Here is a 16,487-nt window from a genome sequence, read left to right as displayed (position 1 = left end):
CGCGTAGCATACGTCCAAAAAATGTCTCTGTTACTGCAGAAGGAGATAAGCGAGGCTCCAGAAGGAAAAAGGGAACATGGCGGGTTCCGTGGGAAGCGTGCACGGTGAAGGTGATGGGCGTTTCCGCAGCTGGGGTGCGAGGAAGGACTGGCCGCTTTCCCAGGCCAAGGTGGGACGGGGCAGAGGGGGGCTTTGGGGTGGGGACAGCCCTCTGTAATTACAGAGATTTAGAGGGTGAAAAATACAAAGGGGGAAGAAGAGACATTTGGGGAGGAGATGTATAATTACCAAGTATGAGTAATGGGGTGAAAGGAAGAAGTTTATTCAACACATCACTAACTTTTTTGGATGGTAAATTCTCTGTGGTTTCAGATTAGAGTTGAAGGGAAGCAGTGGAATAGTCATTTAAATTCACAGAATCATATAGAATCATAGAATGGTTGGGGTTGGAAGGGACCTTACAGATCATCTAGTTCCAACCGCCCTGCCGTGGGCAGGGACACCTTCCACTAAACCAGGTGGCTCAAAGCCCCGTCCAACCTGGCCTTGAACACTTCCAGGGATGGGGCATCCACAACTTCTCTGGGCAACCTGTGCCAGTGCCTCACCACCCTCATAGTGAAGAATTTCATCCTTATATCTAACCTTTACAATTAACTTTGTAAGCAGGGAGAAGCCTTCTAATGAAAAGTATTCAGAGACACCAAATATTTTTATTATTACTGTGTAGCTCAGAAACACTGAGTAAAACAAGCATCACCTTTCCCATTTAGCTTCCCACTTCTTCCCTGATCCCGTCCATTTGCTTGCTGCTAGCTGATTTGGTTGGCAATTAATTGGATGCCAATTAATGTAAAATTTTAGCGCTGGCTTTAGTCAAGGTTGCATTTCTCCTTTTCCTGTAGTTTTCGATGCACTTTGCCTCCCCAGTAAGAGCCGTAGCTGCAATTAGGTAAGAGCAAGCTAGCAGAGCAAACGGGGAGCTGGGCGATGCTTCGGGCAGGGGAGCGGATTGCAGGCGCTGGGCGAGGGTGAGGCTTGAGCAGGTTTTTGCACCGCTGGCTTGCAAAGACACAGTCGGGGCAACGCCCTGCCGTGATTCATTGAGGAAACGTTTCTTTATCTTCTTAGTAACAGTCATTGATGGAACGGTGCTGGTTCACTGCTCAGCTTGGCTCTGTATCGTCCTGCTGCTTGCATGACCCACTTCGCGGTGCCAGCGGGCTCTGCCCTCCGGTTTTCCCTGCTGTGCCGCACCAGGTGAGCTGTCGGGGAGCGTGTGGTGGCCCGTGCAGCGTCAGCAGCGCACTTCCCACGCCAGCTGCCAGTGCTGTGCACGGGAATCCTACCAACCGGCCGAGCCCGGCGCACAGGAATCCTGCTCCTGCTCTCATTGGTTTAACCTTTCCGTCATGTACTGCTTTAAAAGCTCCAGGGAGCTTCAGTGAGAACTGGGAGGCTCCGGCTGAATAAATACGGTGGATTTGATAGATCTACCGAGGTGAGTGACATGATAGCAGGCAGAATCTAGGATGCAAAAAGAAGTCACGTGTTGTCAGGACTGTCAGGAGCTTCGTACACACAGCATAAAGTCTTCAGTACTGAAAATGCGCATTTTGCTTGTGGCAAATTCAAGTTGAAATCCTGTTTAACAGCACAGATCTCAAAGTGCTGTGTCGTCAGTCGAGTAACTCAATTATGGTTTAGCTTCGTATCTAACCAGCTGTAACAGCTTTTTGTGGTACTTAAAGTGCCCTAAATGAACTCAAACGATATATCCCCTTATCCAGAACATCCACCATGGCTCTCCCCAGACCTGCTGTTTCTGAGCCATGTGCATTGCTTTGGTCAGTCATCATGCCAGCCCCGTTACTTCATTTATTTTGAACTACGTGTATTTCTGTGAAATTGTTTAGGAGTGTTGCCCGTGGAACAAAGCTGCTGGATGGACAGAGCTTCGTGTCCAATACTTAGCAGCCTCAAGAGACTTTCTCCTCAACCCTTCACAGTCAAGGCCTTGGGCTGGGGTTTCTGTACCTGGGCTGCCCAGATTGCAGCACCCTGGAAAGGTCTGGCTAGCAAGCCCCCGTGCAGAGCTGTGTCCCGGGTTATCTCTTTGCTTGGGGATTTAGCCGTCTGTTCTAGCAAAACCTTGCATGACAGGTGTAATGGATAACAACAATGCTGTGTAACAGCAGAAAATAGTCGTGCATCCTGAAGATGCCTTCACAACGTGCAGAAAGTGCATAGAAACACTAATAGACCCAAAGCTACTGAAGTTTCCTCTCCGTGAAAAAAAGGAATTGCCGGTTGGCTTTTTTGCTGTTAATGTGAATGTGATCTGGTCCCCCCACCTGACTAGAGATCTTTGATCCTTTCCAGTCTGAAAGGTAGTGTACATGTATACATGTATACACAAATGGCGGGAATTAAGGAACTGTACAGCTATATCCACAAACTTCCCTATTATTTCTAATTACAGCCATATGAAGGAGTCCTGTGTCTCAGAAACTTGAAATTGCCTTTGACAAGCTTCTGATATGCATCTTAGTTAGCACCATGTAGCTAGGCGCTCCAAACATTTTTACATTTCTTCTCAGTTCTGGAAGTTATTCCCAGTGCTTAAAGGCAATTTAAGGTCTGTGAAACAGGAATGAATCTCCCTTTCTGTAACACACTGCTGTCTACCCCCCTGGTTTTGAAGCTTTGATAATAAAACGTAATGGGATTTTTACCAAGAACTCATGGGCTAGTTCCCATTTCAGCTCTTGAAAGATTGCTCAGCACTTGGCAGAAGATTTTTCTGGCTCAGAGACTGTCTTTTGTTCGAGGGTCTGTAGTTTTACCAAGAGAAACGGACATGCACAGTTTTATTGGCCAAGTGGATTCCTTGTTGCAGGAACGGCTGCCTCCGTTCTCCCGGGCTTGCTCTGGTCGTGGAGCTGGGAGGAGAGGGCTGGGGAGCTGCGGCAGAGTCTCACCGTTTGTAGTCTGCCTGTTGTATTTGGGGGTCCAGCGGGACTTCATCATGTTCTTAAGCATCATATAATTATGAACAAATCCTTGCTAGTCATACAATTCATCCATTGTAATAACTTTCTCCGGGTATTAACATGTTCTCTTTCTTGTCTCCAATGATGCATAGCAATTCCGAGCATAGCTTATCACCAGATACCCCAGATTTTGCTGCATTTCAGCAGCAAGTCAAGTGAGTTCCAGGCATGAAAGGTGTGAAATGTGTTAAATGCTTCGCGAAGTACTGAGATGAGAAGCGTGACAGTAAAACCTCTCATGTTTGGCACGTGGCTGAGCTCGGTGGAAGCCAGCTTCTGTGCTGCAAGAGGATGAGACTGACTCAGCAGGGCGAGAACACCAGCTGCTGTGGCACCGAGGTGTTGACCTTCGCTGCTTCGTATCGCTCCCCCTCACTTCGGTCTGTAATGCTAGGTGTTTACTCTCACCATTCACGTAAGTATGTAAGTAACAAATGGACTAGCCCAGCCTGTTTTCAACACACAAAGAGTAAGGAAGTGTAAAATCTTAATAAATTCATAATCTTAGAGCAAATGGGAAAAGTGGTCGTTGCAAGGTGAACAACACGAGGGATGGTTTATGCCAATTGACAAATAAGATGCTTTTTTTCCCCTGATTGCATGCTTGTCCTTGAAGTGTCTTAAATAGCTTAACTGATTAAACATAATGAAATGGCAATATCTTGTTCCCTCTGCATTTGTTCCTCAAATCTGGAGTCAGTCAACAGAGGATACGTAATCCTGACTTCAGATACCGTCATGCCCACTCCTCTGAATTTTTTTTCCCCTCTTCCCTTTTCTTTTGCAGATGTTGATGAGTGCCAGGTCCACAATGGGGGCTGCCAGCACAGATGTGTGAACACCCTTGGATCTTATTATTGTGAATGCAAGCCAGGCTTTCGCCTGCACACAGATGGCAGGACCTGCATTGGTAAGTCACAGTTTCAAATTTCTCGAGAATCTCTAATTCTTCGTAGCCCTTTTTGTACCTGTACATGCGTGGCATTGTACGCAAAACGCTTACGTTGGCTTACCCACTCACATCCGTCCTCTGTGCAGGGAATTTGAGAGGACGGCGATGGATTGCCTGTTCCTTTGTTTCTCGAGATCCTGGTCATCCTCCCTAACATGTTTCTATTACTGGGTTCATAACGTTTGCAGTTCTTCAGTGTGGACATGTGGAATTTAGACTTCTTTGCAGTTCCTTAGTTTATTCTGGTTCAGGAGAAGTAACTTCCAGTGCTTTGGTGCTTCTGCTTTTGATACAGGGTGTATCAGATACGGCATTTTCAGAACAAATACGTAAACTAGATTGTGAAAAGGTTCAAGTCAGTCTTCGTTTTTAACTCAACTTTATTTCCCTAGTCCGCATGGTAGGCACTAGGTGTGACAGACAAGTGAAAATAAACGTGGCTGTGTGTGGAACTGTGGCCATAATAATCTCAAAACCCGCTTCCCTGGGATGCTGGTCATGAGTCCACTTGGATGGTGCATGTCCAGACCTTGCAATTCAGATGCCAGGTCCGGCTTGCAGCTGATTTCTGGGCCAATTTCTTGAAATATTGTTGTTTGCCTGCCCCAAACTAGAGGCTCAGAGACACAGGGGTGGAGCTTGGAATCTGCCTTCCAGCATCTGCCGCTGCTGTTGTTTTTATTAAACCACTTCTCCCTCACATCTTTATTTGACACATTTTTCCATTTTTTGAGGGATATTTTCATACAAGTGGAAAGAATTCCTGGGCGATGGTATTACAAAGGCCATTTGCTGGTTTTTCTCAGAATATAGTCACGTTCCAGACTTTGCTAAAAACAACTGTGTGAGCATGTGTGTTCCAGTTGGGAATGGTGATGTGAGCAGAAAAAAAGACATCTAAGGAAGTGGTACCCACCGTGCCCAGAGCAGCACAAACTGCACATCTTTCTGCAGCTGCCCCACTACGTGACGACACTCTCACAAGTGCAGCCAAACGTATGCTTAAGGTACAAAAGTTCACTGGGCGCCCTATATTTTGCTGGAAAAATCCAGAAGCAAAAGGATCGCAAATAAAGAAAAAAGCCAATCAATCATTCCCAGCCCGCTGCTCTAGCACTGAACACGTAAACTTGTGTTCATGGCTATGCATTGCTACTGTTCGCATGTAAGCGTGTATGTGGTCTGTTATCTAATAATTGTCTGTATAACACAGAGTTCTCTTTTTTGTGGTATAGAGTGATTCTGCCACCTCTGCCTCATAGAATAAAACATGAGCCAGCCATTGGGAAGCTCTGGTGTTCTCAGCAGGGTCAGCCCCAGAACGTGAAACAATTTCCAGAGAAAGTATAAAAGGGATCACTATAGGGAGGAATCTCTTGTTTAAAAGCAATTTCCATCCTTTGCTTTCGTTCTTCAGGCTTACCTGCTCGTGTGGCTGCGATGTGCAGAGCATTTCTGCCGGGATCTGGGCAGGCAGGGCTTCCCTGCTCCATGCTGCTTGTGCTGAGCGCTGCAAACCTGCTTTGCATTAAACTTCTGAGCAAGTATTTGCCATAATGTGCACAGCGTTGGAATTCATCTGCCAAAATTAAGGGGTCTCTATTCATGAAACCTGATCTACTATGGGAGTAACTCGGGCAGTTTCTGGAAGCTCTGGGGAGCGGAGCTGGCGGGATCCGCTCTTAGTTCGGCGGTGCCTGTACCCCTGTGATCCACAAAGTACACGGGAAAGTAGATGCAGACCAGGCAGGGCAAGTAAAAACTCTTGCTACATAATTGTCCAATGCTGTTTCTAAAATAACAACAGAGCAGACCTAAAAATCTGGCTTTCTTGCTTCAGGACTGGTGGCTTTTGTTCTTTACACTTTCGTGACAGAAATGTGCATATATATGTGTATATATATCACACCTTCATAATAGCTCTATACTAACCTATTAAGCCAGTAGTGCAGAGGGGTGGAAGTAAACTTATTTTTCTTGTAAAAGCTCAGAACAGAGCACAGACTTGGAGGTTACTCCTCTGCCAGTGTTTACGGCTGCCCTCTATGCACCCATAGACGTAAGGTTGCCTTGTGCCACGGGTGCCCACGTGCCACGACTGCCCCGTTTGATGCCAGTTTCCTGGTGGACAGATTTCTGCCCCTATGGATTCTGCGTGGTGGTTCTTGGTGCCGGAACCCAGCAGCTGTCCTCCCTGCATCTGCTGGCTGCACGGCAGCAGTCATGTGCAGCGGCTCAGCGTGACGTGGTTTGAGTTTACACAGCTCTGATTTGTGTAAATACAGGCTATTTGTGTCCTTGGCACAAGCCCACCCCACAACAGAGCCCAGGCAAGGGAAGCACCTCGGCTGGCGACAACGGGGAGGACGCTGAGGGGATGCTCTCGCCCCGGGTTTGGTCGTTGCAGTGGGATGCGCTCTCCCGTTCATTGCCTTCGCCGATGCTCGGATGGCGAGCCCACGAGCCTGGCAGCAGCGTGCGGTCCGGCCGGGCGGCTTTCCATGGGTCACTTCGTAGTAATCTCGGGCCCTTGAGTGTGTGCTCGCTTTCTGTGCTGTTTTCACAAGTACGTGCAAGTGTTCCTTTTCTTTAGTGCTCGGTCTATGTAAATATTTACACTGCAAAGGCAGAGGCTTTGCTCCAACTTGATCTTGGAAATCACACGGTTTTTATTAAGCCAGCATTCTTGACAAGAGTTACCAGGCAGCAATCGTGGGGCGCGGGCAGCGTGCAGGCAGCAGCAGCAAAGGCAGGAGGCCTCACTCAACACACCCTCCCTTCACGCTTCCATTTTCGTGTTTCAGGACTGCTTTCCCAGCGCTGCTGGGGAAGAGGAAAGGATTTTCCTCTCGCTGAATGCCGAGCTTAAGGCCAGCTGTAACAGGAAGGTAGAGCAACACGACTGAGTGGTGGAAAGCAGCGCAAGTGCCTGCCAAAGCCGCAGGCGCGCTGGGGGGGACCCGTAGCAGGGTGTCCCCCCTTCAGTGCCTTGGAGGCTGAGTGAGGGCGGCATAGAAAGGAGAGGTGATAGCCGCTCGTGGTTGCGGTGGACGGCAATGCTAGAGCTGTAGCATGATGCTGAGCAGGTCAGAGTAGATGTGTTTGTCTGGGCAAGTAACCCCCGTTGCAAGAAAGCAGAGCAGAGACGTTGCAGTGCCTGGCAGCTGCTTTCTCGGGCTGAAGGGAGCAAGAGGTGGTGGGTTTTGCTCAGGAAGACCTGAGCCACGTTTCTTCACTCCTGTGAAGTTTCAGGCACTGACTTGACTTCAAACAAGATTTTTTTTTTCCCCTGTGTGGTTCTGAGGGATTAGGTCAACTGGTAAAAGCTCTGTTTCTCTTCAAGTCAGGATATCCTCTAGTTTTGCTGGACAGGTAAGATTCAGTGCTGCTATAACAGCGAAAAATTGCCACTAAATAAAAGGAATCAGATAGGAATAAAGAGAACTGGAGACGGCGAGACTCTCCCATCCATTCCCCTCTGCTCCAGAAGTGCTCTGCCCTTAGAGGCAGGGGAAGTGGCTGCTGGTGATCTGAGCCAGGGCTGCGGGGAGGCTTGCAGCTTAGAGCTGGGTCAAGCATGGAGATGGGCTTTAGGCAGCTATTGGCAGCCCCAGTGAGCAGCAACGCAGGCCAGAAGGCATTTTAGAGACAGAAAAAGACTATTGCCATGAAGTTTCTAGTTAAGGTCTGTAAAACCATGGATCTAATTCTTTAAATGTTTTCCAGTCACCACAAAACCCGCAAAGGCTTCAATTAATCAGCAGCACTGCCTGAAGCGGGGACCTCCAGAATTCCCCTGCGGAGGCTGGTGGCTGTTAACCCCGGGAGTGCAGGACTGGGCGAGGAGCTCAGCTCCTGGGGGGGTGGACTCGGGGGTGATCGGTCCTTTTCTACCCTCTGGCTGAGCTATTATTCCAAGCTTGCGATGGAAAGTCAACGCCTATTTTATTCCTGAAGAATTTAAAAGAATTGGAAAACAGATAAAAATCTTTTGCTACTTTCTTTTGATGGCTTTGCACCCTTGGTAGTTGTTCGCACCTTTGTGCTTAGTATTGCAAGGCACAATGCAGGGAAAAATCAGCAAAAGTTTTCAGAAGCTACTTAGGCATCTTTAAAAGCAATTTCTTATGAAGTGTATTGCGGTTCCAGATAAAGAGCTGCTTAGATTAGCACTTGTGTTTTGTAGGATTGGAAGAAATATTTTGCCTTTAAAAGCATGTTTCGTTGAGGGTGTTGGTACCTTTCACAGCATAAGCAGAGCTTGGCTGTATGCACAGTCCAACAGGGGATTCTTAAATCTCATCTTTGGCATTGCCTGGAGAATCACGGGCAGTCAATGACAGCAGACTGCCGGTGTCCCCTCACGCTGACACCTCGGGATCCCTTCCTTCCCTAGAGCTACGTCTGCCCCTATCAATCACGGGAGCGAGGGGCTCCAAAAGCCTCGCAGTGATTCCTGTGGTGCAGGAGTGGAACAAAAGCTTACGGCCAAGGCCAAGCTTTCAGCTTGAGGCTGTGATGTGAGAAAGCTGGGGTATCAGGAGCCTGCCGTGGGCTGCATCCCGGAGATGCGCCTAGGCGACCAAAGAGGCCGAGGCAGCTCTCCAGGGTCAGTTTGTACCTGGAACTGCTCTGATGGCTGTGGCTCAGGAGAGCACAAAAAATGGCTTAAAGCCACCTTCCTGTGTCTCGCAGCAACCCTCAACCATTGTTGATGCTTTGGGTAATCTGCAGCTCAGTTGTGCAAGATTCTTTTATTGCGTCTTTGTTATTCGAATAGAGCAAGTCACTGATGATTTTAATACAGAAGGGAGGGGGGAAGGAGCAGACATTTCTATTGAAAGTGAAACAGAACAAAAAGAGTCATTGGACGTCCTGAAATTACCTCTTTCTTTATCAGAACCACATGGGCAGAAGGCAGGAAGCTGACATCTTCAGGTCCTTCTCCACTGTTTCAGCAGAGGGATGAAATCCAGTCCAAGGCAAAGAATTTAATCTGAGCCAATTGCTTTTGTTGGCCTGCAGAGTAGAGAGATGGTCTGTATTAACACACAACATGTTTCTGGAAATTGTCTGAGGTTAGAATAAATCAGTTTGGGATTACATGATGTATCCCTATTTATATTAAGAGTACTTCAAATGAAGAAATCTCAAATATAGCAGCGATTTATATAGTGAACAGAAGGACTATGCTGTGAAGGTTTGTGTGGGCTTGAACTATGTGCACAGAGGGTAATTGTCCATATGTGCGTTGTAGAGGTTTTCAATTTGCATGCACTGTACAGAAAACTTGCACGTTTTAGAAAATTTGACCTTTTCTTTGTCCAGTGGCACGTTTCTCAGCTGTTTCTTAGAATCGATGGTTTTGTGTGACGCTGCAAAAGGGAATGTCATGCTCAATTCTAGTTACAGCTGCTTACGATTACTTTTAAAGTATTAGCTCACTGCTTCTGATGGCCAATTACTTGGATCTGAAGGAAAGGTGATATAGATGGGAAAGAGGAGAAGGTAGAGTGGAGGAGCCCGAGTCAAACCAAGTGAAGCACTTAGGGACATGGTTTAGTGGGCATGGTGGTGTTGGGTTGACGGTTGGACTCGATGATCTTAGAGGTCTTTTCCAACCTCAATGATTCTATGATTCTATGATTCTAAGTGTTGCCACCACCTCGCTGCAGTGCGAGGTTACGATCCAGGTTCGCAAGGCAGCTGAACAAACAGACGCACGCCTTCAGCGCTGCCGAGCTGGCCTCTGCCACGGAGCTTTGGGGCGACCGGGGAGAGACGCAGAGGGAGCGATCGCTGATGACGTGAAGTGGGTGACGGCCCCTGGGCCGAGCGAGGGGCACTGCTCGGCTCCCGGGAGGTTGCAGTGTAGCTACAGGGGCTGAGTTCAGCTCTTCCCAGTTCACGAAGGTCAGCTGGAGGGTGCAGAGCTCGGGTAGCTCTGTTATTAAATCGACTCCTGTGTTAGGCTGCTACTTCGCAGACCCTCTTCCTGTGTGGAACCAGTAGTAACAATGTCCTTTTCATCCCTTTTTAGCCATTTCCCAGGCCCAAGAGGGTCAGAATCTAGGAGCTAGCATCTTTCAGCAGGACTGCACTCCCTTCAGACAGAGGGGATGGAAGTAACATCCCTCTTGCAGACGATGAAATATCATCTGTGGAAAATCTGTCTGAGCTTTAATTACAAAAATCTGTGTGATGTACAAGATGACACTGGATTTGGCAATGTTGTCACAGAAACATTAAGCTAGGAAAAGCAGCTGGGAATGGAAATATTTTTAGAGTGGTTCTGTAAACAGAAAAAAATAAAAAAGCAGTAATTAAAACAAGGCCAGCAGTGAGGTCTAGTGGCTGTTACTCTGCGAGAAGCCAGCTAAGGAGATCCAGAATTAGAAGGCCCCTGCTTTGATGGAAGGACACCCAAAACAATTTTAACGTGTTTCTTTTGTTTCATCTTACTATTCTTGATTCTTAAATTGAATTAGTTCATATCTTAGCAAAACCGGGGTGCTGCACAAGCACCCCTGCCAGTCAGTGCAGTGTGGGTGGCTCTGCGTGACGCCGTAGGACGCAATTGCTTTGCTCGTTGCATCGCATGTGTGCCACCAGTGCTGTATAGCTTACGAGCACCGTATAGCCAGTGATGCCAGCCACTTCTTCCCTGTGCGTAAGTCTCTCGGCAGAGAAGGACTTCTGGTTCCCATTACTCGTAGTGGTCTGGAACGCACCCGCAATGGCTGAGACAACAGCATGCGCCGGCCCCTTCGTCATCATGTGCAATCGCAGAATGGGGAGGCACAGATGGGGTTCTTAGTCTTGAAGAGTACATTTGCTAGCAAATAAGCTATACTAAAAGAAACACAAGAGGAAAGAAAATGCTCTGCAAGACCCCTGTGCTCCCGCTGCTTCACCTCTTATGTTCTCTTAGTGGTCCGCAGACAGCATCATTTAAGAACTGCATAAACGGTTCTGGCACTCGGTTGCACTTAAACACCTTGGCCAAGGAGGACTCGGTGGAACAGGAACGTGTGTCCTTTTAGTTGGTGTCCGTACCCTACTCAAGCTGCTCGTGGTGGCCAAGCGTTGCCGTGTCCCATGTGTCGAGTGCCTGAAGTTTCCTCTGCCATTCAGGAGCAGTTTTTGCCATTGCAAAGCTCCATCGCTACATGGCTACCGCAGGGTATCGGGTGGGTATCATGCCTCAGCACACAGTTCAGTGCAACCCAGAGAGACATGTTGCTTTTCTTGTGTGTAGAAATAATGCTTTTGGAAAGTCTGCTGTATCCAACCTTACAGGATTTCTGTCTGCTTAAATTTTGTATGATAAAGAAGAACCTGGACTTAGTTTTTTCCACTCTGAAAAGCTGTCTTTTAGAGGTATGCAAGGAGGGCAGTTATTTAGACTGCAAATTCATACAAATAACTGAGTACTGGGAGGTTATTTTAGACGTAAGATGCATTGGCTTGTTATACGTTGGCCCAGTACTTTTCCCATATGAAGGAATGTTTTGGCAGGCATTAGCATTGTTTTACTTCTTTTAGAAAAAAACACTCCAACAAGCACGTTATTTATGGGTATTTTTGAATATATGTTATTAAACACTTTAAATTATCAGAACATTTTAAAATGACCACCCATCTCTGCTAAAGCTTGAGCACTGTAACTCTGACCCATAACTTTTCAGGAACGTCGACTATTTCTGTTGTTTCCTTCCAAATGGATTAAAGGAAACGACGTCAGCACAACTGATAGCTCTTGCTCCAGCCGTATGTTGCGCATGGCAATACTTCAACCCTATTAAGTCACTTTTATTCCCTCAAATGTTGTTTAGTTAATTAGAGGCATACAACGGAAAGTTAGTTTTTAAAAGTTTGAAATGAGAGAGCTCCTCAGCTCTGAGTCAAGGCGTATTTTTTGCAGGGGAAATGTTTGCTGAAAAAAAAAAAAGAACATATCAAAAAATGAAAAGTTTTGCCTTTTATTTTCCTCCTGTGCCAAATATTTGTTTTTCATTAATATACAAGAGAAGCTTAATCAAATTACTTTCAGTACTTTGTCTATAGAAAATACTCTTCTGAATACTCGGACGAGGCACTGGCAGAGCAGTGCTGCACACCCACCTATCGCAACGCGTTGGTACCCGACGCCAGCCAGCACAGGCGAGCTGCCTGCAGCCTGCTCACTCATCTGCGCCCTGGGCACGGGTGTTTGACAGACCCAACTTTCCCTGGGATTCAGAGACCTCGTTAAAAGCGGAGACTTTTACTAGCATATGCTTTCCAGGCTCGCCTGCTTAGCAAAACTCTCGAGGTTGTTGAGGGCACTGTGATTACCTGAAGTGTTAGTTTGTGGAAGAGATGTTTTTCATTAGAGATATTTTTAGCTTTCTTATAAAATTTCTCAGAGTCAGCACATTAGTTTATTGTGGAGTTTGAAAAATAGGTCAGAAACATGCGAGACCACAACTCATCGTACTGTTCTGCTTATGGAAACCAGGTCTGGGTTTCCCATCCCAGACCGTGGCCAGGTTTTAGCCGTGTCACACCTACACAGCTTTGATGTGCAGCGTGTTGTGCATTTCACACATGTTCGTGTCTCCTAAGAGGAATAACAGACTTTAAAGGCCAATTTCCCAGTTCCCGTAAGGGGCACCTCTCTTTGGAGCAGTCTCTGTTTGAGATGCTCACCGATTAAGGAGTAGGTAGGCTAACTCAGGAGACACGCAACAGTCTAAGAGGAGGCTTTCATCACTTTGGAGGCATATAATTACCACAAGATGGCTTATCTACCAGAGTCTCCAAATCCCTCTCCAGAAAGTCCTTCCCCACTTTGTTTTCTAGCTCAAATTTCTCCTGGATACAAGGAGGTCAGTGGTCCTGGATAGCTGCAGCCTAGTATAAAAATAAGCAGGCAAACTCTGCCCACTTGCTGGTTGCAAGGTGCACGCATCTCCAGTTAAGCATCATGTCTTTGTTGCTTATCCTGCAGAGAAGTCCCAGATTATAAGAACAGAGAGGGGGGAGGAGAAGGCTATTTTAAGGCTGATTAATGATAGCAAGCTTGTAAAGAGAAGATAGTCCACATGTTTGGTCATAAGATCTGTTTTCTGCCGTAGCCTAGGCAAAACCTTCTGTTTTCCGACTGTTTGAAATCCTTTGGGCAGGAAAGTGCCTTGCGCAAGGCCACACAGAAACGCTGTGGCACGGCCAGGAACACCAGCCAGGAATCTCAATTCCCAGTCCCACCTGCACTTAGGATGAAATCACAGTTCCTGCCAGCATATCTCCGTACGCTCCGGCTCAGCGACTCTGCTGGTTACAGCATCAGTTACTCGCAGCGTGGACGAGCACACTCGTCCTAACTTTCATATAGAAATCTCCTAGTCGAAGCACTGAGCTGGGGATTGTTACACCCGATTGAAGTACAGACATGCAGGATGCATCTTAAAACATTTTTCCTTAAGTGTTCCCAGAAGAACTGATGATACCTGCTGGGCCTTGCCCTGTGTAATTGGTGTCTTTTACATGGCATGGAGCCAGAAACTTAGTTTTCCATATAATTTTGTTACAGGAAAACCTGAATACGCCCGAGTGCAACTCTGAGCAGTAATTAACCTGAACTAGCTGTGGCATTACACCTGCAGTGACTGTCTTTGAACAAAATTACGAGAATTTCAGCAATAACGCAGCATGAGAAGCCTTTGGAGAAGGCTGACACTTGTTAGGAAGCATGCCAGTTGTCAGCTTCTCTCCCATGTAATACTGCAGAGGACCTAGCCCAGACCCCCACATCCTGGTCTCGCCTCCCAGGAGAGCTGTTGGGAACTCTTATTGTAGAAAAGAGCAATTTTAAGCTGCTACCTGACACTGTTGAGCCGATCTTACCTTTAAAGGGCCCCCATCTCAAGGGGGTCTGCCCAAGGTAGCTGTCTGGCACAGCGGTGGGTGGCCTCTCTCGTGCACTGCATACAGAACAGATTTTTTGTAGCAACAGCTCACATTTAGCATGCTTCTTGCTTACGAAGTTCGCCATGAACTTCTCACTTTAGCACAGGTTGAATACGCCCCAATTTTAGATTCTCATTAGCAGTGCTCTGTGTGTGTGCGATTTGCCCTGGTGCTGTGCAAGAGACTCATCCAGGTGCCATTTTTTTTTTTGTGATGAACGTTCTGTCCCTTTGCCTCATAGCTGTGAACACGTGTGCCCTGAACAACGGTGGCTGTGAACACGACTGCGTGCAGGTGACGCTGGTGCAGCACCAGTGCCAGTGCCGGCACAATTACCAGCTGCGGGAAGACGGCAAACGCTGTGTCTGTGAGTCCCCTTGAGCATGCATGGGAAGCTGGGGAGGCAGAGCTTCGCTTTGGCCTTCTTTTCAGGGGCAGCTGAGAGTTGGGGGGGGAATAGGGAGCACGCACTTGCACACTCAGATGTCAAATAGATCAGACTGGGGTGTTTCTCTCCAGTAAAAACTCTGCATGTTATGTTGTGGACATATTCTGCAGCTTATTCTGAAAGGCTAGGAAGAGCTGAAGGAGTGTAGCCAACAAAAATGAAATTGTATCAAGGCACACACTTCTGAGAAAGTGAAGGAACAGCAGCATGTCGCAGCGGGACAGGATCTTCTCCCTCTGCTTGCAGACAGCTTTCTGGCTGACCTGCTCCTGGCTGCAGGAGGGAGAAAAGCTGAAGGGGATACAGAGCAGAAGTTTAATCTTCTCATTCATAGCAGTTGGCATTCAAGAAGTAGGAGGGAAGTCTTTAGCAGTGAAGTTGCTAAGGGAAAAGGAACAACTGGGATATTAAAAATGCAACAGTCAGTAGGGTTTTGTAGCATCTGTCAAGGTCCTGGAGCAGGTCAGAGACTGGCAAACCTCTTGATAGGAGCACTTGAAGCAAATTTGCCTAGTACTTGCTCTGTCATCTCTGTGGAGGGACATGCCCATGCCAAGCTTCAGCTGGAAAAGTTTTACTCAGATTAGCACCTGCCTTTTACAGGATCTTGCACCATGTAAATCCTCCTGCCTGGATGGAGCAGTAAACAGAGCAGTAGCAGAGATTTTTCATTTCTCTGGTGGAGAATGATCTTTCACAAATTGCAGTCATTTTTGCTAGGCATAACTGCTTGATCCTCTGGTCTCCCACAAGCATAATGCTGATAAGACCTAGGATTAGTATGAAATAAGCCTGCCACTTCTGCTTTGACCTGCAGTGAGGAACCCCTGCACCGAGAGGAACGGGGGCTGCATGCACCGGTGCCACAACCACCGTGGAACAGCCCGCTGCGAGTGCCACCCTGGCTACCGGCTGGCGCCTGACAATAAGGCCTGTGAAGGTAAGCTCCCTACAACAAAGCTTTCACGGAGAAAAACAACTGTGTCTCACAGGGTGAAGTAGTGCTCAATCATAGTAACTATCAGCCTTTGTGAATTTAGCAGAGTGATGCACAAGCCTTCCAGAGGGGTGGCATGAAAGCACTCAGTCGACATCTGTCCAAGAGCCCTGCTCGAGTTGTCTGGAACAACACTCGAGTTTCATGTGATCCAATTTCCTAGGAAGCTTTACAGTAATTCTGAACTCTTAACTCTGTTTCTTTGTTGGTCTAGACCCCAGTGAAGAATTTAGGGTGCAAGAAACCGGTGAAAAACTTGAAGAAAGTAACAATTGTCCCTTTGAAAGAATGTTTATGGCTCAACCTGCTTTGCTTATTGATTGCTCATCTCTTGCAGATGTGAATGAATGTCTGACTGGACTAGCCATGTGTGCACACCAGTGTCTCAACACTCGCGGCTCCTTTAAGTGTACCTGTAACCCAGGCTATGAGCTGGGGGCAGATGGCAAGCAATGCTATCGTGAGTACTGCATGCAGACCCCCATCTCAGGCGGGGACGGGAGGTGGGTTTGCTTCTGCAGGCAAGTGTTTGTGCACTGTCCTGCGAATTGGTGGGGCCGTTTCTTTTTGAAGAATTTCACAAGCAGGTTTGGGACTGTTTACTCTCCCACCAAGATAAAAACTTTGTCTGATCTTTAAAGTTACCACAAAGCTGGTTTAGGCAATTTATTTGGAGCCATTTGGCTCCAAATAGGCCAAGTTCTGCTCTTGGGGACTTTGTTGGATGAGTTCAGTCAGCTGCAGATGTGTAACTGAAGAAGGAATTGAGCTAGCGAAGTGATTGCATCTGCTCCCATCAAGAAAAGAAATAAACACTATTATGCAAGAACGAGCCAGATTGTCCATACGTCTTTGTTCAGCTAATACACATCAGCAGGGATAGTCCAAAGCGGAGCTATCAGCATTTAGCACTAGCAGCCCCCTTCCAGATGAAAGCCACCATGGCAGTCCCAGTGCCGGCAGCTAGTGTTACTGGAAGCCATGATGCTCCACCTGTGCAGCTGCTGCAGCTCTTGCTGGGAGCCTGCCAAGGGTATGAGGGTAAGGCTTTGCAGACCATAAATGGGTCTTGAAAGGCATCAAACA

General features: G+C 47.3%; 1 protein-coding gene across 3 annotated transcripts in view; it reads left to right on the top strand.

Moving 5' to 3' along the window:
- MEGF6 (multiple EGF like domains 6) overlaps positions 1–16,487 on the top strand; it is a 109,472-nt gene that overhangs the window by 65,654 nt on the left and 27,331 nt on the right. For all 3 annotated transcript variants that reach the window (XM_076356410.1, XM_076356409.1, XM_076356411.1), the window contains 4 exons: positions 3,841–3,963; positions 14,198–14,323; positions 15,222–15,344; positions 15,739–15,861. In XM_076356410.1, coding sequence (XP_076212525.1) covers positions 3,841–3,963; positions 14,198–14,323; positions 15,222–15,344; positions 15,739–15,861 — 495 coding nt within the window. The remainder of the gene's footprint in view (positions 1–3,840; positions 3,964–14,197; positions 14,324–15,221; positions 15,345–15,738; positions 15,862–16,487) is intronic.

This window comes from Aptenodytes patagonicus, chromosome 19 (genome assembly GCF_965638725.1).
Source record: "Aptenodytes patagonicus chromosome 19, bAptPat1.pri.cur, whole genome shotgun sequence".
Taxonomy (NCBI): Eukaryota; Metazoa; Chordata; class Aves; order Sphenisciformes; family Spheniscidae; genus Aptenodytes; species Aptenodytes patagonicus.
Note: the sequence above shows the minus strand (reverse complement) of the source record. Positions and strands in the feature narration are given on the sequence as shown.